This window comes from Empidonax traillii, unplaced genomic scaffold, assembly GCF_003031625.1.
Source record: "Empidonax traillii isolate 1590-97213 ecotype Southwest subspecies unplaced genomic scaffold, ASM303162v1 scaffold144:size1428860, whole genome shotgun sequence".
Lineage (NCBI taxonomy): Eukaryota > Metazoa > Chordata > Aves > Passeriformes > Tyrannidae > Empidonax > Empidonax traillii.
Genome location: NW_020955337.1, coordinates 944,325 through 967,694, shown reverse-complemented (window position 1 = coordinate 967,694; position 23,370 = coordinate 944,325). Strand labels below are relative to the sequence as shown.

The 23,370-nt window shown below is 44.9% G+C and overlaps 1 protein-coding gene across 1 annotated transcript; it reads left to right on the top strand.

Moving 5' to 3' along the window:
* Positions 1-750: 750 nt before the first annotated feature.
* On the top strand, positions 751-23,122 carry LOC114057752 (glycerol-3-phosphate acyltransferase 3). The gene is made up of 12 exons (XM_027884404.1): positions 751-944; positions 11,295-11,367; positions 17,076-17,346; positions 17,832-17,906; positions 18,397-18,486; positions 18,679-18,772; positions 19,155-19,270; positions 20,423-20,478; positions 20,906-20,991; positions 21,425-21,553; positions 21,979-22,058; positions 22,874-23,122. The coding sequence occupies exons 1-12, from the start codon at positions 798-800 to the stop codon at positions 22,998-23,000; spliced, it is 1,344 nt and encodes a 447-aa protein (XP_027740205.1). The 5' UTR covers positions 751-797; the 3' UTR covers positions 23,001-23,122.
* Positions 23,123-23,370: the final 248 nt, after the last annotated feature.

Genomic DNA, 23,370 nt, shown 5'->3' with positions numbered 1-23,370 from the left:
TAACAACGCTTTCTTGGAATAGATTGTGTCATTCCAAGTGCTACAGGACCGCTATGCCTAGCTACTTCCCACAAAGATCCATTTCTCGTGAAGTGGGCCTAATGCCTGGTGGGATACCCCGGGGGCTGCAGTGAATCCCTCTTCCCAGCCCAAGGCACGAGACAGCCTTGAGACGGACCGTGCGTGCTGCAGGCTGAAACGCAGACCTCGTCCCTTTTCCCTTCTTTAGCTGTCCTTAATTACCATTCACAGATCTAGAGCCTTCCCCCGGTTTCCCCCTTCTCTTCCACTTCCCCAGCAGCTCTTTCCGGCTTCTCCCTACGGCTCCCCTGCCCGGGCTCCTGCCACGAAGCCCTCGGCGCGCCCCGGCAGCACTGCTCCGTTGGAGCCGTTTTACCCACACCGGGAGCTTTCAGCGCGGCCGGGCCCCGTTTTCGGCTGCTTTCCGCCCCGTTTTCGGCTGCTTTCCGCCCCGCCAGCGTCCTCCTCTCCCGAGGCACATCCCTCCCCCCGCTCCCCAACGCGCCCGGCACGCAGCACCCGCCGCTGCCCTTCACGACAGGTCACCCGGTGCGGGAGGCTGAGATCACCCCCCGACTCCCAAGCGCCGCTGTCCCCGCTGGGGCGGTGCCGCGGCCCGGGCGGGCGGAGCGGGGCGGGGCGGGCCGGGGGCGGCCCGGGAGCGGCCGCGGGGCTTTAGGGCCGGCGGGAGGCAGTGCCCCTCCCCTCTCTCCGCGGTGGTGCCGGCGGGAGGCAGTGGCGGCGTCGGCGTCGGCGTCGTGCGGGGCTGCCCCGCCATGGAGGACGTGTGGGCGGCGGCGGCGGCGCGGGTGGGCGCCGTGTGGCTGGCGGTGGTGCTCGGGCTCATCGTGCTGCCCTCGGCGCTGGGCATCTCGCTGGGCATCTCCGAGGCCTACATGTGGGTGCTGGTGAAGACGCTGGAGGTAGGCGGCTCCGGGCGGGTGTCCCCGGTGGGGTGTTCCCCGCGGAATGCTGGGCCTCGCTCCCCTTCCCGGGGCCGGCGGGGTGGGCTGGCCGGGCACGGCTCCGTCCGGCCGGGTGTGCGGGTTCCCGGCAGCGCTGCGGGCATGGGGAGCCCCGGGCAGCCTCTGTGCCCTCGCCTGGGCTGTAGAGGAGAGGGGCTGGGCCGCGCCCTGCCTGGCATCACCTGTGCCCGTTTGCAGTTTTTTTGGACTTAAAGCCCTCGGGCAAAACTCGAAATCTCTTGTGGATTTATTCGGTGGCTGCGCAGGCTCCTCTGGCGTGTGCTCCTTGAACCCGCGGGAGGAGAGCGAAATAAAACCTCGTTACCTAAGGCTGTACCATGGCCTGGGCGCGGCTGTCACTGCTCGGGGACGGCTGTTCCCCTACCTGAGACAAATGATGCCGGGTCACGCTCTGGGACGGGTGTAAATGTCTGGCAGTGTGCCCGGTGCCTGCGACGGCAGGTGCCAGGGAGTGTGCTGATGCTCACAGACACAGACTCCCGTCCAAGCTGAGCGTATCCAGCACCTCAGTTGCCATGTCTTTCCCTAAATTCTCGGGGGTAGCCAGTTTCTCGCAAAGGAACTGCTTTCTGCAGGGGGCATATTTCATATGTGTGAGAAAATGCATCCTCTGAAGCTCTTTGTGGTGGGGAGGAACAGTGTTTTAAAACCGCTGATGGAAATGATCAGGTTTAAATCTTTATTACGCTTTTCCCAAGGAGGAGGGGCACCCCAACCAACGAAAGAGCTGTAAGGAGGAAAAGTGAAATGATTCACAGCATAGTTAGTGCTGTGCATACATCAGTATGTGACAGGAAGAAGTAGGTTTTATAGAATTTCATCTTCGAGGTTTTCAGGCAAACTTTGTTCATGTACTTCAGTGCATTCAAGTTCCTTGGTGCTTGGCTGAAAAAACCCCACTTCTCTGTTAAATACCTCAAGTCAAAATGTTTTAAGGCTTTTGGGTGAGAATGAATCTGCTCCAAATATTTCTGGGGCTGTGAATGGTAGGATGATAACTGTTAAGGACAGAAGGATGCAATTGTTACTGGAAAAAAGTTTTTGGATAGCAGAAGGTGAGGGGGTGAAGGTCACATATGCCTGAGGGAGCAATCCAGATGTCCTAGTGAGATAGTATTATTTGGATGACTTGCCTTCACCTGTGATTAACCACAATTTGCATTCTTTCTTCTTAGATCACTAATCGTTATTTTTTGGTGTCATCAAATGTTGTGACAAGGGGTGACTCAAAATGTTTTAGGAAGAAGTATGAAGAAGTATCTGACAGCATGGGCAAAATTATTGGGAAGTATCTGACGTCATATCAATGATGGTTAGTTGCAAGAGCTCTTCTGTTGCCTAAGGGAGGAAATAATGACTTATCTTGAGAGTTGCCATTACTTTTGTGTGAAATACCTTTTGGAATTACGTGCCAGTCAGTATATTAAAAATTATATTAATATGTATTTATGTTGAACATAAATACTACATAAAATACTATCTCTGTAAAGGCCAATGAAAAACTGGGAAGCGTTCTGAGGAGAAGAGTCAGCTAAGGTGGACTTCCTGCAGGAGACTGAAGAAGCTCAGTCCACCTAGGTAGTCCATTTACCTCAACTTGGCCTTGCTTTGCCTGTGAATTCTTTGTACTCAGAATACCTGCATGGAGAGAATCCTGGAAAGGAAGTGGTTTGTTGTGAATGACTCCTGTTCCTTGGCTCACAGGTCTGCCTTGGTTAGCAGCCTGACAGAGACAAGCTGATTGTCTGCCAGCCATTCCAAGCAGCACCTGTGAGGGCACCTGAAGATGTGTGTTGTTGCCCCTGACTCTTCCCTGCCAAAATCTTGTTAATGCTGGAAAGTGCTAAATACACAGCTGCTGCCTGGGTGTTTGAAACTGCCTGTGGTTTTGAATCGAGCGCACAGGTTTTCTCCTGAGAGGAGTTTCCTGGCTATGTGAAGTCAGAGGATGCTCCAGTCTCTGATGGGCTTAGGCCTTTTTCACAACAGTGGTTAACTTAATAGCTTCCTTAAGCTTCCTCTTCAGCTCCCAGCCCTGGATCTCCCAGGCAGTCTCCCTTGCCTCTTTGCCAGGAGGAGGGTGGGACCTTGGGCCTGCAGAGTGTTCAGTCAGGATGGAGGTGCTGCTGCTGTTGCTGCCTTCATTGTCTCTTTGATGGGCTGAACCACAAGAACTGCAGAAAGTGGTGGCTGTTTGTGCACCCCAGCTGAGTACCACGTTGCTCTCTGGTTTTGCCTGCTGATATCACACATATTGCCATGTGGGAGGACACAGTGGGAGGACACACACTGGCATGTAGCAGGCACAGTGGGAGGACAGTAACTGTGTTTTGTTTCTTACATGGCATCCTTTGCCAGGTAAAAAACCATGCTTTTTTAAAAACTAATCTGCTCTGAGGGTCCAAGTTTGTCCAAAGTCCAGGGACTAAATAGATGAAGAGTCTACATTTCACAGTGGTGCATGTGCTGGTCCACTGTCAGGTCAGATGAAACAGGGCATATAACAGTGAGTCTGTGGTGTTCTTCAGTTGTTGTGTAGGCTGTGGTAAGGAGCAAGTTGAGGTTAGCAGGAGACTTGTTTGTGGATTTTTTTTCCTGCCAATAAGAAAAAAAAAAATCTGCTTGTTTTAGGAGGGCAGAAGCCTGTTCCCAGTGCAGTAAGCATGGTCCAGGAAAAGGGCTGGGAGAGCTCCTTTTAGGAACAAAGTGTTTTTGTACTTTGACCATCTGACATTTCTGACAAGGGACATCAGTTGGTGCACAATAGCTTTTTCTCTATGCTGAGCTGCCTCTGCAAGGCACATGCTTCTAAGCAAAGAGATTACCAGCTTTGTATGGAGAATATAAGTAGATTTCTTTTCCTATGTGATTATATTTTTTTCTATGTGATAAGGGGAAAAAGAATAAAAAACTGTAACCAGTTGTGCTAATACCAGAGGAATGAAGTAGAGCAGGCAGACCACTTGCTATTAGAAAGCCTGCTTCCCCCAATCACATGGGTATTCCTTAAAGTACATTAACTTGCTTCTGAATTGCCTTACCAAACATGGCAGACTTTTAGCAAACTGCTCATTTCTGCCTGTGGATTCCCTTTCAGTGTTAATAGAAGTCTGGTTTTAAAAAAAAAACATCTCCAGCAGCTGTTCACCCCTACGAGGAGCTAGTATGGGCTAGTGACTTGCTGTGCTGATGCTTGTGAAATCACTTGCTGTAGCAGTCTTTCCTACTGCTGGAACACTGGGGACTGCCTCTTGCAATCGTCACAGCATGCTGCATTTCTCCCTGTTTGGTTTTCAACATCATCATATAGCTTCCGCTTTTAAACTTAGTGCATCTTCACCTCTCGGTCTCATTTTTCCTCTATCTCAGTCCATTGCCTCTTTTATGAGCTCTAATATGAGTTGGGGCTGGTGAGGCCCCTGCAAGCCATTCCAGCTGTCTTGCCAAGCAGTTGAGAAACCCTGGTTTTCACAAAGTCAGTTATCTTTCATTAAGGCCCATAGAGCAGCCACAGTGACAGAGCAATCTGTTTCTCTATTTTTCAGTTTGTAGAAGATTTGAGGGACTTGTTTAGACTGTGTGTCCATATATTTGGCAGTAGCAATGAACCCCCTGCCCCCCAGTGATGATCTACTTGACAGATTGCAGTTCAATTTGTTAAAAACTAATTCCAGTACTTTGGTGTTTTTCAGTGTGCTGGTTTGTTTGTTTGTTTTTTTGTGGGGTTTTTATTGTGTGTGTGCCTAGCTACCTGACACCATAGGGTTGCTGTCAGCAACACTTTGTACAAATTGCCCTGCTTGATCTTTTTAATCGAAAAATGTTTCTTGTCTTTTTTAAATACAAGAAACCATGGTGCATGATACTTGTGAAATATTAAGAAATGAGAAAGCCCGAGAGAAGTGAAGTTATTGGGTCACATTTGTGTCAGGAAACAAACAACCTGGCTATTAACTAACATCACATTATTGTCTATTTTTGGACTAATGGTTTGTTGATGACTGCAAGCACTTTGAAGGCCCTACCCTGCTCCCCAATCTCTTGAGGCTTCTTGTGAGGCTTGCAGTTAGCAGAGAAAGCACTTGTGTGGTTGGCCTTCTGTAATGCACAACAGATGCTTGCAGTCATAGGTGTTTTTCTCATCCTGTAACTGATCCATCAGGGTTTAATAGCGGCCCCTTGTAATAGAAGCAATTTTTGATAGCTTATTATGCTGCCCTACAGGGAATGTGCTTTTGCTGGACAAGGATGTAACTTTATTTGGTAGCTGGGAGGTTTAAGCCCAGGTTACTTGTGTGGCAGGTGACTCTGGCAATATGAATGGACCTAAACTTGAGAAAAATATACTTATGGGGAAAAAAGGACTTTTCCGTGCCTGTGGTTAAACTGCAGATTGTGGCTGTGCAAGGGTAGGTGAGATGGACTGTTATGTCCTGTCCCAGGTATGCCAGGCTGCAGCTTCTCAGGTTAGACAATGGAGGAAGTTCTTTACAGAGAGAGTAATTGGGCATTGGAATTGGCTGCCCAGGAACGTGGTGGAATCAGTCCCTGGGGCTACTGAAGAGGAGACTGAATGTGGCACTTAATAGACAAGGTGGTGTTAGGTCAAAGGTGGGACTCCATGATCTCAGAGGTCTTTTCCAACCTAGTTGATTCTGCGATTCTTCCTATGAGTCACCATCGGGATTTAAATGGTGCTGGGTATAAGGGCGGGGAAAGGAAAAGGAGAAGATGTAAGCTGATAAATAGATGAATCATTGTGGGTTTTGACTGTTTCTTCTGTAACTCACTGGCTTCTGAAGCAAGCTTTGCTGACTAATGTCCTTGCACGGTGTCAATGAAGGCCTCTGTCTGTAATTGCTATCCTTCAAGGACTGCTGGGCAGAGGAGAATCCGAGAGCTCTGAAGTGAGAGAGTGTCTCTGAAAGCTGCCAGCTTGGATGGTAATGAGGAAAATGTCTTGGAGACATGCCTGATGTGAATGACGTGCCCTTGTTTACAGAGCTTGGTCTGGCTTTGCTGCAGAATCATGAAGTAAATCTCTGGCCTGTATTAACCTAGACCCCAGCACTTTGAAGGCCTTTGTGTATGTTTACCACAGATTTAAAAATCAAGGCTCCTTGCACATAAGTAAGTTTGGCAGAGCTGGGGGTTATCCTCTGCTGTGGTTGCATCACTAATTAATGCAGCATCTTCCAGGTCAACAACTCTGATCTGAAACCGCTCTCAATTTCACAGCATGTGAACACTGGGATTCCTGATACTGTTGGTAAGCAAGTGCTGTTAAAAAAATAGCAGCATCTGTATTCAAAGCTTACCTTAAAGTAAGAGCTTGCGAAACTGGCGTAAAAGAAGCTGCTTGGCATTTCTGTTGCTGATGCCCTTAGTGTTTTCCTGTAAAGCTGGACTCTGTTGTTTTTCAGATACCTGTTTATCATGAATTACCTGCTATACAGGTCATGTGTGCAGAACAATTTGGGAAAGGTCCTTGGGGGAGCAGTGACAAGGATGTCCCATCAGGATGAGAAGATGTGTGGGAGATCAGAGAGGACCTTTTGCCCTCAACTTGGAAGTGATTGCTCCTCTTGATGGTGCTGGTGTCCTCTCCTCACACAAAACAAAGCAGTAATTCGTATGCAGATTTTGCTGTGTTAAACAAGGTAGGATTGTGTGGGAGGTGCTATTAAACCTTTCTGTTGTTATTGAGGTTTGGAGAGATTCCAAAGAGGAGTACTCACTTAACTACCATATAAATTTTTGGCTCCTATCTGGTAGCCTTTAAACACCAGTGGTCTAACTCCACATGACTATAGATTTCAGTCATCTCTTTTCTTCTGAATAATCATCAAACATTACTGTTAAGGCAGAGGTGATGTAAAGGTGGTAAATGAGGTGAAAGGCTAAGCTCCATCTGTTAGGGAAACAGGGGAAATCTCTGAAGTGTTCCTAATAACTTGACTTTTGATCCTAACAAAGTATCTCTAGAAGTGCTTTCATGAAACAATATGTCAAGCTTGTCTTTGGAGGTAGCTGTCTACTTGAACAACTGTTCATCTGGAGTAAGGAAGGGTTTTTCACATTTCCTGTAAATAATGTGTGATTTTTGACTCTGAAATCTGACTGTATATGTCTCAAGTACTGCATAGGTCCTCTAAGTGTGGCAAGTGCTCAGTAATGTGTATGTGAAATTAGTTTTGTTATTGTTGGTTCTTTTTTTTTTTAAGTTGTTGATAAATTAAAGGCCTTTTCTAGGGAGATGAGGAGGGAGACCTTTTCATGGAAAAGTTAGTGTTTTCCTTGCCTAGTGAAGTGTGATATCTTCAGATTCTGCCTTGTGATTTAGAGCATCCAAGCTACTTTGTTGAGAGCAGCTGGAATACTGAAATTTCAAAATCAGACTTGTGGTGATGTTTGTAGTTGTGTGATCATGCTGCTTTCTAACTACATTTGTAGTTCTGTGGGTAGCCCCAGCTGCAGAACTGTTTTTAATCTGCTCAAGAGCCTGGTGTTTTATACTCATTCCAAAAAGCATCTTCAAGAATCGCTACTAAAAACTTTGGTCTGCACCAAGGTATTTAAAACTGCCTGCTCATCACCAGCTCACAAGCTGAAAAAAGCCACCTAGATTTGTATTGTTACTGATAGATCCAGAAGACCCGCCAGTCTGCTTTTTGCTCATTTCCTGACTATGGCTTGTAATTGTTTCATGCTTTTTGATCTCTAATACACATTATTTTTGCCTCCGTAGGATGGATCAGCTCATATTATGATCCCTCTTTATAGTATAAAGTTGTCCTTTAGCACAGGAACCAGCTGAAACAGCGATGGATGGTACACATCCCTAGTTTGCAGGAAGGAAGGGAAATTACTCACACTGCTGCATGTGGTGTCTCTCTTGTTTTTCAACCTGGATATAAACAAGCTTTTCACTTGATCAAAGTTCAGATTTTGGCTTTGATGATAGTGCCGTTATTTCAGGTGCCTCAGAATAAGTGGAAAAATTAGATGGTAAGTTAAAGTTAAGCAAAAATGTCTTGCTGCTTGGTTGCTGGAACATGCACATTGTTTTGAAATATGGGGGATTGAAGGAAGAAGAAAGCTGACACAGAGGACTTAAAACTTGTTTGCTGTAGCATCTGATAGATGTGGATCCTTGAATGCCCAAAGGCTCCTGTCAAAGAGGGGGAAGCTGGTCTCATCCTTGCCTGTTATTATTAAGTGTGCTTAAATCCCATGGGAGACCTGGCATGGAACATAAAACTGCCTCAGCTATTGACTAGTGGAGCACAAGTCAGCTGTCCCCTGGAACGCTCTGCGCAACCTTTGTACAAGATACCACACTGGTGTCAAGCCCGTGGCAGTGCTCCCATCTCCTGGGAAGGCATGGGTAGAGGGCAAAGGGAGCTATCTGCTCTAGTCTCTCTGCTATGATCTCTGCTTCCCCCCCACCAGGATGGGCTGCTGTGCCTTTCTGGAGTTAGATGAACCTGTGGAGCTAAAGTCAGATGACTTAGGAAGAAGGAATGTACTTTTTCCAGTAGGGTTGATAAACATATCTGTGCAGTAGAAAGTGACTTGAGTTACATGACCCTGTAATTTCTGTCTGCTTTGGGAAGAGTCCACTGCCTCCTTTGCATACCAAAATGACAAAAGAGACTGCAGCACAGCAGGATGTTGCAAGCTTTTGAGCATTACAAAGGCTTGTCTCAACCTGTGTCCTTTTTGACACTGTCTAGCATGGACTCATAACTGCAGGATTTCTGTAGCAAAAGCTTTGTGAGGGGACTGTTGCATGCTCGTTCTAAACATCAAGCAGAAAATGTTCTTCCAGGTTTTGATTACCCCTTTGAGAGAATTTGAAAAATGAGAAGTTATTATTTCTGCTAGTGTATTTGGCTAAGACCATTAGCCAAGTATGTTCTTGCTCTTCTATGTGATAAGTGACTTACCTGTTGTGGAGATTTTAATTAATTGAATTCAGTGGTTCAAGCTTGGTCAGAGGATGATTGTGAGTGCAGGTCTTCCTGTACCCCCAAACCTGTTTCATAGAAGAAATGTAGAAATGACAGTATTGTGAATAGTTTCTTCACTGAACAGTATTTTGGTTTGGTATTTCCCAGAACTTTTATGGTCATAACACTACTGAGGATGTTGTATAGCCAGAAAGTACTGAGTTCCTGGAAGACTTATTACCTTAGCAGCAGCAGAACTGAGAAAACAAGTGACTATATTGGCAGGGTAAGTTGTGATTCAGCAAGACTTGATACATTAAGCAGTACTGGCTCCTACTGGGAAGTTGTGTGGTGGAGATAATGCCATGAGTCAGGATGCTGACCTTCCAAAAGGGAACTGCATCTCCAAACACCCCACAGTTTGGTTAGAGTGGAGAGGTGGAAAATGCGTGGTTTAACTTTGGTCTGGGTCCTTCCTGTGCAGACCAGTGAGCATCATCTGTATCTGTTAAAAAAACAGGCTGCTTAAATTGTTAAGGGGTGAACAGGATAATACCCTGATCTTTTCATTTGAGCTCACTTCTCCCAGATCCCCTGTCTGTCTTGAATATGCCTATTATATTCCTAGAAATAGTATGAAGTCCTGTGGAGGAGGAATTAATGTGCATAGTGGGGAGCCACAGAGTCAGCCCTCATTGGCTGAGCTTCCCATCCCTTAGCAAAGCTGCCATGTAGGGAAAGGAAGGATCCAGGCCAGAAGGACTACCCTGACATCACAAGCTATGGGGTGGAAAAGGGGGTGTAATTGTTAACCCAGTAAAAATGAAGCTGAGATAGCAGGGTGTAATAAAAGCACTCTGTGGAACTGAGTCAGATGAAGGTCAGGAAAGCCTTTTGGCCTGAGAACAGGTTAAACTGGTTCCATCCTCACTAGGACTGGAAATGAGAGGAAATCTCCTGATTCTGATGTGTTTCTGCCAGGGGGTTTAGCAGGAAGCAGGTCAGCCGGGAAGCTTTGACACTCACTAGAGAGCAGAGCTTACTTTTATCACCTATTGCAATCTCATTCTCTCAGTGCACCCACTGGAAAAGAGCAGGTTAATCCCAGTGAGCTGGCAGCCCTTCCCAAGGGCAGGAGAAGGGGCTCTCTGCAGCTGTATCAATAGAGCTGGGGATTTGGCCCGTTCCTCTGCTGCTCAGAGCTCTAAAATTAGAGCTGAGGGAGTTGGGGCTGTTCAGCCTTGAGAAGAGGTGGCTCAGGGGAGACCTTATAGCATCTTCCCAGTATGTAAAGGGGGCTTACAAGAAGGTTGGAGAGGGACTTTTCACATGGGCAGTGACTGGACAGTGATCGGACAAGGGGGGATGGCTTTAAGCTAAAAGAGGGTAGGTTTAGGTTAGTTATCAGGAAGAAAATCTTTACTGTGAGGCTGGTGAGGCCCTGGCACAGTTTACCCAGAGAAGTTGTGGATGCCCCATTCTTGGAGGTCTTCAAGACCAGGCTGGATGGGGCTCTGCGCATGGAAGGTGTCCCTGCCCATGGCAAGGGACTTTGAACTAGATGAACTTGAAGATCCCTTCCAACCCAAACCACTATGGTTCTGTGAAAATGCCAAGAAATGAGCAGTTGCAGAGTCAAATGCAATTTTAGGTTTGTTCAGCTTGGAAAAATCTTGGGTGCAGTCCTTTTTTGTACTGAGACTGCATGTCAATGAAGCTTCCTGTGACTGCAAATGCTGTCTTGGTTTTTAGTGGAATTAGCTGTGTGCAGGCCTTAGTTTGACTTAACCCAGTTAGGACTTTCTTTTGCTTCAGTATGGTGAAACTACTCTGAAAGAAGACTGGCAGAGTTGTGATGTGTCTGTCAGCTCTGTGAATGCGTGCTGTGTGCTCAAGGGGTGTTGTCTAGCTCAGCTCCTGGAGCTTCCCATGCAGTCTGGACTCACTGGCTGGTATGCAAGTAGCAAGGCTGACAGAGGCCTTTCAGGTTCTTGGTGGCAGTGTCTGAACTGGAGCTGAAGCTCTGAGTTGGCTCTCTGAAGACTGACAAGCACAATTGGGAAGTACTGACTAGCAATGAGTGGTGGGGGGGGTTGTTCTGGTGTTTTTTGTTTGTTTGCTTTTTTTCTTTCTTTGTTTCTTCATAGGAACTGTGTATGGGTTTGGGTTTGTGAACACATCTGAGGAAGATGGGTGATGATTTCCTGGTGAAGATATTCTTTGAAAATCACAACCTGTCTTTGATTAACTCTTGCTTTTTTTTTTTTTAAGGTGACTTTTCGTCCTTTAGTGAATACTGCATTTTTGAAATTATTGTTTTCTTTCTGTTTGACAGTGGGCCACTATACGGATAGAAAAAGGTGTCAAAAAGCCACAGCCGCAGATGCTGAAGACTCCTACTGCTAATGGTGAGAGCCTGGGATAAAGTCCAGTTGATAAGACCGATTTTCTGCAGTCAGAGTACTGAGTCCCTTTCAAATAAGTTAGTTAGATGTGTGCATGAGAGAACTGGGAAATAGGTGGGCTGGGTACACGCTGACTTGTGGTTTCACCCCAGCCAGCCCCCAAGCCCCACGCAACCACTCGCTCACTCCCCCTCCAGTGGGATCAGGGAGAGAACCATAAGGGTAAGAGGTAGAGCACTTGTGGATTGAGATAAATAGTTTAATAGGGAAAGCAAAACAAAGAATTCATTCACTGTTTCCCACAGGCAGGCAGGTGTTCAGCCTCTTCCAGGAGAGCAGGGCCTCATCGCACGGAACAGGTACCTGGGAAGACAAACACCATCACTGCAAATGTCCCCTCTTTCCTCTTTCTTCCTTCCACTTTATATACTGAGCATGATGCCATGTGGTTTGGAATATCCCTTTGGTCAGTTGGGATCACCTATCCTGGTTGTGTCTCTTCCCAACCTTCCATGCACTCCCAACATCTTCAGCAGTGTAATAGTATGAAATGCAGAAAAGGTCTTGGCTCTGTGTAAGCCCTGCTCAGCAACAGCAAAAACATCTCTGTATTATCATCACTGTGTTCAGCACAAATCCGAAATGCAGCCCTGTACCAGCCACCATGAAGAAAATTAAATCTACCCCAGCCAAAACCAGCACTCTGATACATCTAATTGTTTTGCAATGCTTCTGGCACTCAAACTGTTCCTGCAAGGTGAAATGCTTCTTTTACTGGCTTGTACTGAACGGTTGAAAAACAGGGAGGAAATTAAGTGTATGAAATAACATTTAAGTTTAACAAAACACAGTAGAGCTCAAGATGGAGACCATCCTCAGTTGATGGAAGTTTTCAATTTTAAATATAAGGTTGATTTTTATCTTGAAATCTCTTTAGGTCACTTTTTGCATGGTTGCTGGCCAGCTATCTCAGTCCTAACAGCATCAGAATACACTTAAAATATTTCTCTGAGGAGATCTGAATGTTTATTGGACAGTACTTTTCTTTCCCAAGCTCAGTGCTTTTCTGTGGTAGGTCTGCCAGGTTGAAGTGTGTGGTATTATACATGTTCCCCTTTTTCAGTCTGCTTCTATTGACCTTTTGCCCCCATGGAGTTTATATCAGTGTTTGTCAAACTTCTTACACTCCTTGTCTGTAGAAAGACAACTGAAAAGTTGCTTCATAACTCTTCCTTTAGCCTAATTTTGAAATTAGTTCTTTTACTGTATCTTAAGCCATACTCTGTGTGGCTGTAGTAGGTCAGTTGGTAGGCTGTAGTAGGTCAGAGTTGGCTGTAAGACTTTGGAGCTGTGAGAGCAGTCTGAGTTTGCCCAGGAAACAGAAGAAGGCTCAAAAAGGCATTGCAGCCAGCAGTTGGTTTTCTCTTGGTTCCTGAATGCCTCAGTACTGCTAATCATTCGCTCATTTTTGACAGCATTTGGCAGCAATGTCAGCATTTTCTGTGTGCTCCCTCATTAGGCAGCCCAGCTGGAAACAGGCCCAGCTTGCCAGTTAGTAGACAAGTCAGTTGTTACCTGATTCTAGGAATCAGCTCATGCAAACATGACGCAGTAATGGGGAGTGAATTGCTGAACTGGTTGTGCGTGTTTCATCTCCAGAGGAGTATCCTTATCAATACTGTAAACACTGGTGTTGTGCTATCTGCAGGCCAGGCATGAAACAGGCTTCGATGGTAGCAGGTGCAACTGTCAGCACCTGTAATAATAAACTGGAGATACTGCCCAGCAGCTCTTAAAACAGCTTAAAACTTGTCTTATTTAATTGCTGACTTTAAAGTGGCTGAGGAAAAATACATCCTATATCACTCACCAGTGTCCTGAAAGTTGTGGGGTGTTTCTGGGGGATGGCGGGGGAAGGCAGGGTCCTTCCAGATAATGTCAGTGCCCTGTTATCTGCTTCACGGGCTGTCAGTGATGCAGCAAGATACCCTTTTTTTTCTTGTAAGGCTAGTGTTGTCTCCTCATTCCATGGGTCAGTGAGAGGGCAAGAAATACAGCTGTGCTGCTTTAGCTGTGCAGTAGGAACTTTTGTCTTCCTAGACATCTGGTCGCTCTCACATGTAATTATTTCTTCTCAAGAAAAAAAAAGGGAGAGGGGTCCCAATTAGTAGATTTATCAATGAGCTATCTTTCCAAGAAACTTCAAATAGCTCTTTCTCTTGTGTGTGACTGAGGGGTGTATAGTGTTAATATATGCCATGGTACAGAACCTGGACTAAATTGAGTTTACTCCACTGTCTGGAGCAGCACCAATGGTAGTAAAAGTGGTCTGAGATAATTCATGCAGATGATTGCATGAGGGCTGTGCTCAGGTGGTCTCATGGATGGGGATACACAGTTGCAATGGTGGCACCACTTCTTAATGTCCTTTTTGTATCTGAAATAAAAAATTAAAACCTTTCCTTACTGCAGGTGGCTCTTTCTGCAGGAAGCTAGAGTCTTAACTGTTCCTTGTTGAGAAGGTATGGGAAGGAGGGGAGTGAAGCCTGCTGTGCCAAGCTGTGCTCTGTGTATTGCTCTTGGGAGTATTTTAAGCATAGGAATAACTGACTTGTGATTAGGAGACTGGATTCCTCTATGTGGATGAAAGTGCTGGAGGGTCAGGGCAGGTGTAGGTCTAACAGTGCATTACTTAAGTTGGCATCCCCTGAGGTGACAGGACATGAGCAGGCAGAGAGGCCCAATTGCATTACACAATATTTACTGAGGGAGGAGAAATTCCTGCTGATAATGAGTTACAGAGTAGTTGATTAAAAGGGGTTAAAGGTAAATGTTTGTGTGTATGCATGTGCATGTTAAGCATTGAAGGGGAGTGTGTATCACCTTTTCCATCTTTCCTGACCATCCAGTCATCACTAAGAGGTGAGTCAGGATAGGAAGGAGCATTGTAGATGCATGTGCAAGGCCAAATTTGCTCTGCCTGCAAAAAAAATGGTCTTCCTGAAACACCTTAAAATTGGGTCTGTCAGTAATAAAAAAAAAAAAAAGACAAAAAGATGACAGCACAATTGAGGAGACACCACCTTCCTCTGCAGTACCAAACCCAGTATATTTCACATCTCTTGGCAGAAATGGCAGCCACTCCCTCTGCACCGGTGGTGTGATAAGGAATATTCCAGGGAGAAATGTAGTTGCTTTGGTCAGTTACCTGGTTCTGTCACCTCAGGGTCCCTCTGTGTTAGAGGCCAATGTGTTTGTGCTGGAGCCAGTGGTAGCTCTTGGCTGAGCAGGTAGCTGGAGGCTTGATGCCTGTCTCACTGCAGCTGATTAAGCAGCTCTCAGCTCTGTGTGGGTGTTGGCTGTGTTGTCTTCAAGCTGGTGGGTTTAAAAAAGACAAAAATGCTATTAAGTCAGTTTTGAAAATTACATCCATAAAAAAGAAAAGTTTATGCAAATAATATTAGTAGAGTATGTGAGCTTGAAGGCTTGGGGTTTGTGCAGCAACACTGAGTAAAGCTGCTGCTATGGCTTTTTGTTTGGTTGAGAGTGATGTTGGCTGTTATCCTGCATAGTGCTGTCTTAAGCAAACTCAACTCTGCCCATGGCCAAGGATTAAAGGCCATTAAATGTTCCTTGAGATTACAAGAAGGCTAAGTACATGACCAGAGCAGTATGTGGTATCATTTTGTTCGTAATACCTTCGTGTGCTGCTGAGATCGTGGCTGGGAGTAGCTTGTCCCAGGGCTGGTGCATGGGGGTGTCATGTGACAAGGACAGTGCAGGCTGATGAGGCAAGACAGTACAGCTGTGCTTTCTCAGCTTGCCAGCAGATAATGTTGAACCTCGGGCTGGTTTCAGTGAAGAAGTTGTAACCAGGTGAGCCAGGTGCTTGACTGGTGCTGAACTAGAGTCTGGATAAGGAGGAAATGTTCCTAGTTCTGGCAGCTGGAGAGAATAGTGGTACTTGTGTGATGGGTGCTAGATAGTTTTCCTGGTTTCTTGCCTATGACCTGTCTCCAGCAGTATGGAGCAGACAGGTTGGACTCATTTGCCTACAGTCCTGGATGTTTCACAGTTAAGGGGTTTAAGGGACTGACTGAGAAAAATTGAACCATAAACTAGAGCTCTGATTTAGGTTTAAAATTCATCACAAGTGTAGTCTATTTTGGTGAATTTTTCATGTGAGGCATGCTTGTATAATTTAGATCCTGAAGGGCATGTGGGTTTTTTTGGTGTGCCATATTAATGATTTATATTTGTAGGCTTGTGATAGGATGATGTGGTGTGAGGTGATGTGGTGGAACTGGAAGTCATGGCTGCCAGGTTCAAAGCTGAAGGTGCTAATAAGTTTTGTTTCAGTGTGACATCTCTTAGTTCTTTAGTGTTTTCCTTAGTAATTAGTGGGACTTGCGTCTTAGATCTTCCTGTGTTATGTGCTACACTGCAATACAAAGATTTTCCATATCACTTGTAATTTAAATGTTGTGTGTGATTTGCATAGCAAATATGTTCAGAGTTTTTCTGCTGGCAAGATTTCATTGGGATGCAGATTTCCTACAAAAACACATTCTACAGTGTGGAAAGTTCCTAGTAGCCCAAAGAAGTTGGTGCTATGTCCTTTCCCTTATCTCAGCATGGAAGCACAAGGATTATGCAATTTGTCAGAGAATGTCTGACAGAGTGGCAACCTGAACTTGGACCTCTGTAATCCAAGTTGAGTGTCTCAGGGGATGGTTGTTCTGGTGAACTGTTACTCTAAATTTCTTCAGTCATCAGTTTCTGGAGCCAGACTTGCTTACCAGAAAGCAGCTACTTGATCTTTATTTTTAGCTTACACAATTTGTCCTTGCCTTTGAAAGCTCTAGTGAGAAATTGGAGCTTATCAGACCATAAATACAAAAAGTGAAAAGAGGGGAGGAGAAGAGGGAATACTTGCTATTGCTACTGCAGTTGTGAACTATCCAGGTTTCTTGTCTTTTGCCATGCATTAAGTGGTCAGAGTTCAACTGAAACACAACTGTTAGGGCTGAAGTAAATTATAGTAAGGCACCTCTAGGCATGACTTTCTTTTTGTGCTTTTGGAGGGTTTTTCTTTGTTTGATTTTAACTAAAATTAAAAAAAATGTGTGGTTACTTCCTTAGGGGAAAGACTTGTGCTCTGAAGGGAGGAAGGTGCATTTGGTTCAAAGCCGGTCTGTGCACAGTGTTGTGGTCTGGGGCTCTGGCATGTAACAGCAGAACACATTTCACCTGAACGTGGCTGTGGGACACCACAATATAAGACGAGATGGGCTTAGAGAACAGGAAAGCCTCCATTGAGAATAAATGCCTATAAATATACAGAGCACAGAAGGGAATGTAAAGGACAAGGTCTCACTTGGTTTCTTCTGAAAGCATAAGATGGCCTTGGATAAAGTTGCAGAGTTGAGAGCATGTTAGATGGTGGGAAAGGGTTTGTGTTCTTGCTTCATGTTCAGTAGGCAACAGAACTTGATGTATTTGCTGCTCAAGAAGTTGATGTGAGGAAGGGGAGCTGGAACTGGCCTCCTGAATAGTAAGCTGTGTTCAACTACCCAGCTGATCTTGCTGTCATAGGAGGGGCTCTGACAGTCAGTGTATCTCCTTGGGTAATGCAGAGTGACAAGTGATTCTGAGAATGACTGTTAATTCACAGAATTATTTCCTCATGTGGTTACCCTTTCCTTCCCAAGGTATCATTGAAAGAGATGAAACGCCTATGGAGAAAGAAATTGCCCGTCTGCATTCAGTGGATTTCGAATTCTCTGACATTTTCTACTTCTGCAGAAAAGGGTTTGAGGCCATTGTGGAAGATGAAGTCACCCAAAGGTTTTCCTCAGAAGAGCTGCTCTCCTGGAATCTCCTCACAAGGACTAATGTCAACTTCCATTACATCAGCCTGAGGCTGACTATTGTGTGGGTCATTGGGGTTGTAGTGCGGTACTGCTTCCTGCTGCCCCTACGGTAAGCTTTTGAGTGCTGAGGGATCTTGGCAGCCTGGGAATGCGTAAATTTGTGTTTTCTTGGTAAATGTCATTTCAGCTTTTTTTAGTCGAAAGGCAGCATTGGCAGATACAGAAGATTAACCTGCTTAAGATGCCATTCAGAATACTTTCATCTTGCCATTCACTGTGGGGAGTAGATTAGGGCTAAGTCATCTTTCCTATGAATGCTTCCCCATAGTCATGTGTATTGGTAATATAAGTGTAAGGTGGGTGAGCTCTAAAGCTCCCTGACACTTTATGCATGGCAGTATCTGAATTTTCTGCCTTTGCTAGACCCATGATTTTGAGCAACAGGTCAGGGAATTACTGAGTTAGAGAACTGAATAAGTCAAGTATCTGAGGAATAAATTGAATTTCTGCAATCCCTTTCTATTTTGTAGGGAGAAAGTGTTATTACAGTGAATAAAACTACTTATTTTGATTTAATGTCTGTGTTTTGTGTAGCATTACGCTCGCTACCATCGGGATTACGTCAATGATTGTGGGAACAACATTGGTAGGACAGCTGCCAAATAGCAGGTAGGTACTGTGTGTGAGGGATGAACTTGCCAAGTTACATCAGTGCAAACAGCTGAAGATTAGGGGTGGACAGATTTTACAAACAACAGACTATTGATAGTCCATTCCAACCACAAATTTGTGACCTTGCTTTTAGCGGCATTCTGAATTTGGGCTGAGGTTGGCTTCTTGCCAGGCTTGGCACTGAGATCTCTGATGGGCTCCTGCTGTCACAAGAGACTCAAAGGGAGCGTTGTAGGGGAGGTATTGGTGTTGGGATGAAAAAAATCCAGTAAGGAGATTACAACCTTGCCTAGATAAGTGACACCAAGAGTATGACATACCTTGGCTGAGCTGCAATAGCATGTGAGTGGTAGAACTGGGAATATCCCTCTGTGCTCCAGAACTCCAGGAAAACTTCAGTTCTGAGTTGTGTTGAGTAGGCTGGAGAATATTGTATGTGTATCTAGCTGCTTTCTGGGATGCTGCAGATTTCTGTGATTTCTTTCAGTGTGAAAAACTACCTGAGTGAAGTGGTCCACCTCACGTGCTCCCGCATCCTTGTCAGAGCTCTGTCTGGCACTATCCATTATCATAACAAGTGAGTGACAATAGCAGAAGTGTGTGTATACTTCTGTATGTGAGCATCCCATTTGAAACGGGAGCTGCTCTTTTTTTACCTGCAAGTTAATGTCACACTCAGTGCTGAGTCACCTGGCAGCTTCATGGAACTGTTGTCTGTAAAGTGGTGCGTAGTGCACTAGTAGTCTAACAAAAAAATATGTGCTTGCAGGGAAAACAGACCTAAGAAAGGAGGAATTTGTGTTGCCAACCACACATCACCGATAGATGCAATCATTCTGACAAATGATGGATGCTATGCAATGGTATGAGCAGATCCATGATGACCACAGCAGAGGGAGAGGAGGGACCATGAGAGGGAAAGACTGTGGGGTATTGGTTGCAGACTTTGGTACTAAACTTTCATGTTTAGATATGTCTGCTTAAGCACTAGTGTTGAAGTTGGTCTACAAGTTACGTGCTGGTGAAGTTGTCCTGGCAGTGTCAGTGCTAGGCTCTTCATCTGGTGAAGTGCTTGGGATACGCTTCCCTGTGTGTGCCTAGGTCCTCTCAAGTGAATGCAGTGTAACAGTTTTGTGGTGTGCAGTCTCCAGTGCATTTGGGTTGGTTTTTTTTAAGAGGGATGGAGAAGAGGAGGTCCTGCTTTTCAAGTGTCTTAGATGCTGATGTGCCTTGCTGGGCTTGCAGGTTGGCCAGGTTCATGGTGGGCTGATGGGAGTCATCCAGCGAGCCACGGTCAAGGCCTGTCCTCACGTCTGGTTCGAACGCTCCGAGATCAAGGATCGCCATCTAGTGACGAAAAGGTGAGGCGTGGGATGGTGTGTCTCTGCTATTTCCTGGTGCCCGACTCCCTGGAGAGACACTGGACAATCAAAGACCCAGACAAGGGTTTTTGGAGTGAGTTCCAGGGGTGGTATGCAGGAAACTGGATCAGTCAGAATGACCCGAATATGCTTGTTTGTGTGGGCTTTGGTGCAGTAGATTGGTCAAAATGTCTGGTGCCAGGGTCACCAAGGAAGCTTGAAAAATTTATACAGGGTGAAATGGATGAGCCCAAAGGTCCTGGTAAGGTCTGAATAGCAGACTGCCACAAAACATCTCAGTTGGGTAGCCATCAGCATAATAACTAACATCTGGTGAATTCAGATATATGTTTTGAAATGATGTGAAGATACTTAAATTCTGGGACTTTCTGTCCCAGAGAAATACTGATCATAAAATGGGCTATCTGTGACACAAACTCTCAGTTACATTTGAAATTGTGAGCCACTGGAAATACCAGGCTTCACTTGTTTGGGTGAGGGGCAGAATCTGTCTAATTATAAGAATGAACTGCTTACAAAAAGTGGTTTTCTGCAGAATGTCACCAAAGGCATACCTGTGGACATGGTAGTGCAGGAATAGAAATTCTTCCTAATTTTTAAAGAACTTTTAAGTCTATTTTGACAGGTTAACTTCTTTACCACCTCTTATCGGCCTCTGCACAACCAGGACAGATTTGCCAAGTTATCCAAGTGTTATTCAAATAATGTGGGGTGTAGGCATTTAGGAACTCACTTTTTATGAAATCTGCTGTTAAATAAACAGAGCCTGGATGGACCACTGCACAATTTTTTTTTTCTTATGTGGGTAATTTCTTGAAGGTTGAATTGATCAGAGCTAGTTGGACTGACTAAATGGCGTACGTTTGTTGGCTTCCCTGACAGACATTAATAAAATAATACAGAGGAAGGAAAACAGGATGTTGCCTCAATGTAATGCACCACAGGCCTAAGGGGTGGCTTGCACAAAGCTTCAGTTTTCTTATAAACAGAAAAGCAAGTACAAATTAGTGTCTAGTAAAAGCCTTTGCTTTCAAGCAAATACATAATATGTATGTGTATTTTTAATACACCTGCCTGGGGAAAGAAGACTGGAAAGGAATTGTCTTTTAAGCTTTCCTTCTGCTTCCACAGACTCAGGGAACATGTGGCGGATAAAAGCAAGCTTCCGATTTTAATTTTTCCAGAAGGTAAGAAGCTGAACTACTTATCTCCATTCAAAGTAGATGTCATTCCTGTTCTCTTTTCATGGCTTCTGCTGCTCAAATATGGCATAAACTTACATGGAGACAACACAGTACTGTCTCTGGCTGTTGGTTCTCCTGACAGAAGCTCTAGGCAGAAGAATGGGAAGACTGTTTATTTTGCCCTGTGAATATCAATTCACTGTCCTATAGATTTAAATTCAGCACTGTGGTTTTTGCCTCACGCATATTCGGGCTTTATTCAGGGAGTCAGTCACAAGACAAAGGATAAAAGTAAAGAGGGGAGAGATGCTTTTGTTACACTCCCTGCGCAGCAAATGCAGGCCTTTATGGGCAAGACCTGTATGCTGATGGAGTGTTGCTACTGAAATGTGGTAGGCTGTGTGAAGCAATGACTTTATCTTCTGGACAGGCACCTGCATAAACAATACATCTGTGATGATGTTCAAGAAGGGGAGCTTTGAAATAGGAGGGACGATCTATCCTGTTGCAATCAAAGTAAGTAGAAAAAGGGGACTGCTGAGTTTTGAAGTTTGGGATATGTTTTTGTCTGAGTGGCAGGAAGCTGTCTCAGTACAGCTGCTGTTGAAGGCACCGTAGCTCTGGTAATTGGCTGTGTGCTGTGGATAACTCCTGGAGTAAAAGTGGCTGAAATGAAAGTGAAGTCCTTTGGCCTATGGAGCCTGGCTGGTAGGTCCCTGATGGGATCAGCTTCTTCCTCCAGAAAGCTGGAAGGAAGGGAGATCCAGGTAGTCCTTCGCAGTGCTGAAGGGAAGAGAAGCATGCTGCTCACAGCAGCTTTAAGTGTTCTGACTGTTCAGGCAAATGGGTGACATCTGCTGCTGGTTCTGTCATGTAATCACAGATCTGGGAGGCTGTGATGGTCTGTGGGGACAGGGTTTTATGATTTGTTTTTTGTGATCCTTTGTAGTATGATCCTCAGTTTGGAGATGCATTCTGGAACAGCAGCAAATACAACATTGTGAGCTACCTGCTGCGAATAATGACAAGCTGGGCCATTGTCTGCAACGTGTGGTACTTGCCACCAATGGATAGAGAGGTAATCTAGCATCTGCCTGACTAATTGCTACTTAAGAACTTGACTGTGTCTGCAGGGGCTCTTTTACTCTTTTCCCCCACAACCTCTACCTACCCCATGCCCCCATATCAGAGTTTTATATTAGATTTTTGTCAGCATTGACTGATGTATGACTGGATGTAGCTTTTCCTGATGCAGCTTGGTACCATCACAATAGTGTCAAATCATCCTGCTGGAGCAAAATTTTCTCAGTTTCAACACTTTAGGGGAAAAAAAGGAATTAAATTATTACCACAAGGGGACATCAGATTGTGATGTTGGCATGATAAGGGACAGATCATTTGGCAGTGAGCTAATTTGATGAGGCAGCAGATAAAAATGTTATGAAAGTCTATTTCAATTCACTTTTCTCTGCTTTGATTATGTTGAATTTATGACCCTTGAAGAAAGATGAAGATGCTGTTCAGTTTGCCAACAGAGTGAGGTCAGCCATTGCTCGCCAAGGAGGACTGACTGAACTTCCCTGGTGAGTAATGCCATCCTTGTTAGACTTCATGGACTTTCTGTTAGTTTGATTGAGAGGTGCTTCCTCCCTTAGCTTTGTGACAGATAACATTCGACATCACTCTGGAGAAAGCAAAGGAGTAAATCCACATGCACGTATGTGAAAGTAAAAATAAAGATGCACAAAGTCATTGGAGTGTGTAGCATGCAGTGATTTTCACCTAAAGGCTTGATGCTTTTGAAGCAGCCCATTCATAGTTGTTTCTCATGTTGAGACTTCTGCTGTGATTAGTAGCAGAAGTGCAGTTACTTGGCAAGTCTGAACAAAAAAGAAAACGGGGCTTGAGGCTTCCTGCTCTGACTTTCTCGTGTCCTACCTTAGTAAGTGGCAGTACAATGCCTAGATTTCATATGAAACAAACTTGAGAGCAAGATTTTGATGAAAAGAGTGGGCAAAGGGATTCAACTATGAGGCCCAGCTGGCCCTCTGAATGATGCAAGGCAAGAGACAACTCTGTTGTTGCAGGAGATTGACTGTCCCTATAGGCTAGGGAAGCAGCATCCCAGATTGCCAAAGATTTCTATTGTAGGTACAGCCTGTTACCAACATGAGTAGGCTGCTTTAGTGGGCTAAACTCAAAATTTGGACTTAATATGAATTGTGGCTTAAAGTTTTAATAAATGTGCTTAAACTTGGATTGTTAGAGAAGTTCTGAAGAAAATACTTTCATAATAATGTTTTAGATTTAGACTTTACAGTTAATGTAATGCATAGTTGGATAATAACTGTTGGATAACAGTCCTGATGGGTTACTTTTCCCTCTTGCTCTATTCCAGGGATGGAGGTCTGAAACGAGCAAAAGTCAAAGATACTTTCAGAGAAGAACAGCAGAAAAACTACAGCAGGATGCTAGTGAGAAATGGATCAGTAGGAAGCCTGTCTGCAGGAACAGAGTCAGACTGAATGGTCGTTCTTGAAAATTAACTTTGCACAACCAGCCTTAGCAGGAATAATGTTTTTTAATTAAAAAAAAAAAAAAGACAAAAAATAGAGCAAGACAACAGCAGAACCCTTCATCACGTGTATGCATATTCTCTGTATGGCTGGTGCAGAGCCTGCCAAGGACAGTGTCTCTGTATTCCTCCTTACTCACTCTTCTCACTCTCCTGCCCCTCCCCATCTTCATGTGATGATGCACTGCAGCTCCTGGTATTCCCAGGCTGAATGCCAGCAGAGTTAAGAGACACAAGGAAAATAGCACCCCAGTTTTTCTGAGTTTTTAAGGATGAAGGGAAGTACACTGAACAGATGCTGTCAGGAAACGGGTTGTGAA

Coding starts and splice junctions, on each gene's coding strand:
- LOC114057752 (XM_027884404.1), top strand. CDS start 798: ATGGAGGACGTGTGGGCGGCGGCGGCGGCGCGGGTGGGCGCCGTGTGG. Junction 11,368..17,075: donor GAAGACTCCTACTGCTAATG/GTGAGAGCCTGG, acceptor TTCCTTCCCAAG/GTATCATTGAAAGAGATGAA. Junction 17,347..17,831: donor TGCTTCCTGCTGCCCCTACG/GTAAGCTTTTGA, acceptor TGTTTTGTGTAG/CATTACGCTCGCTACCATCG.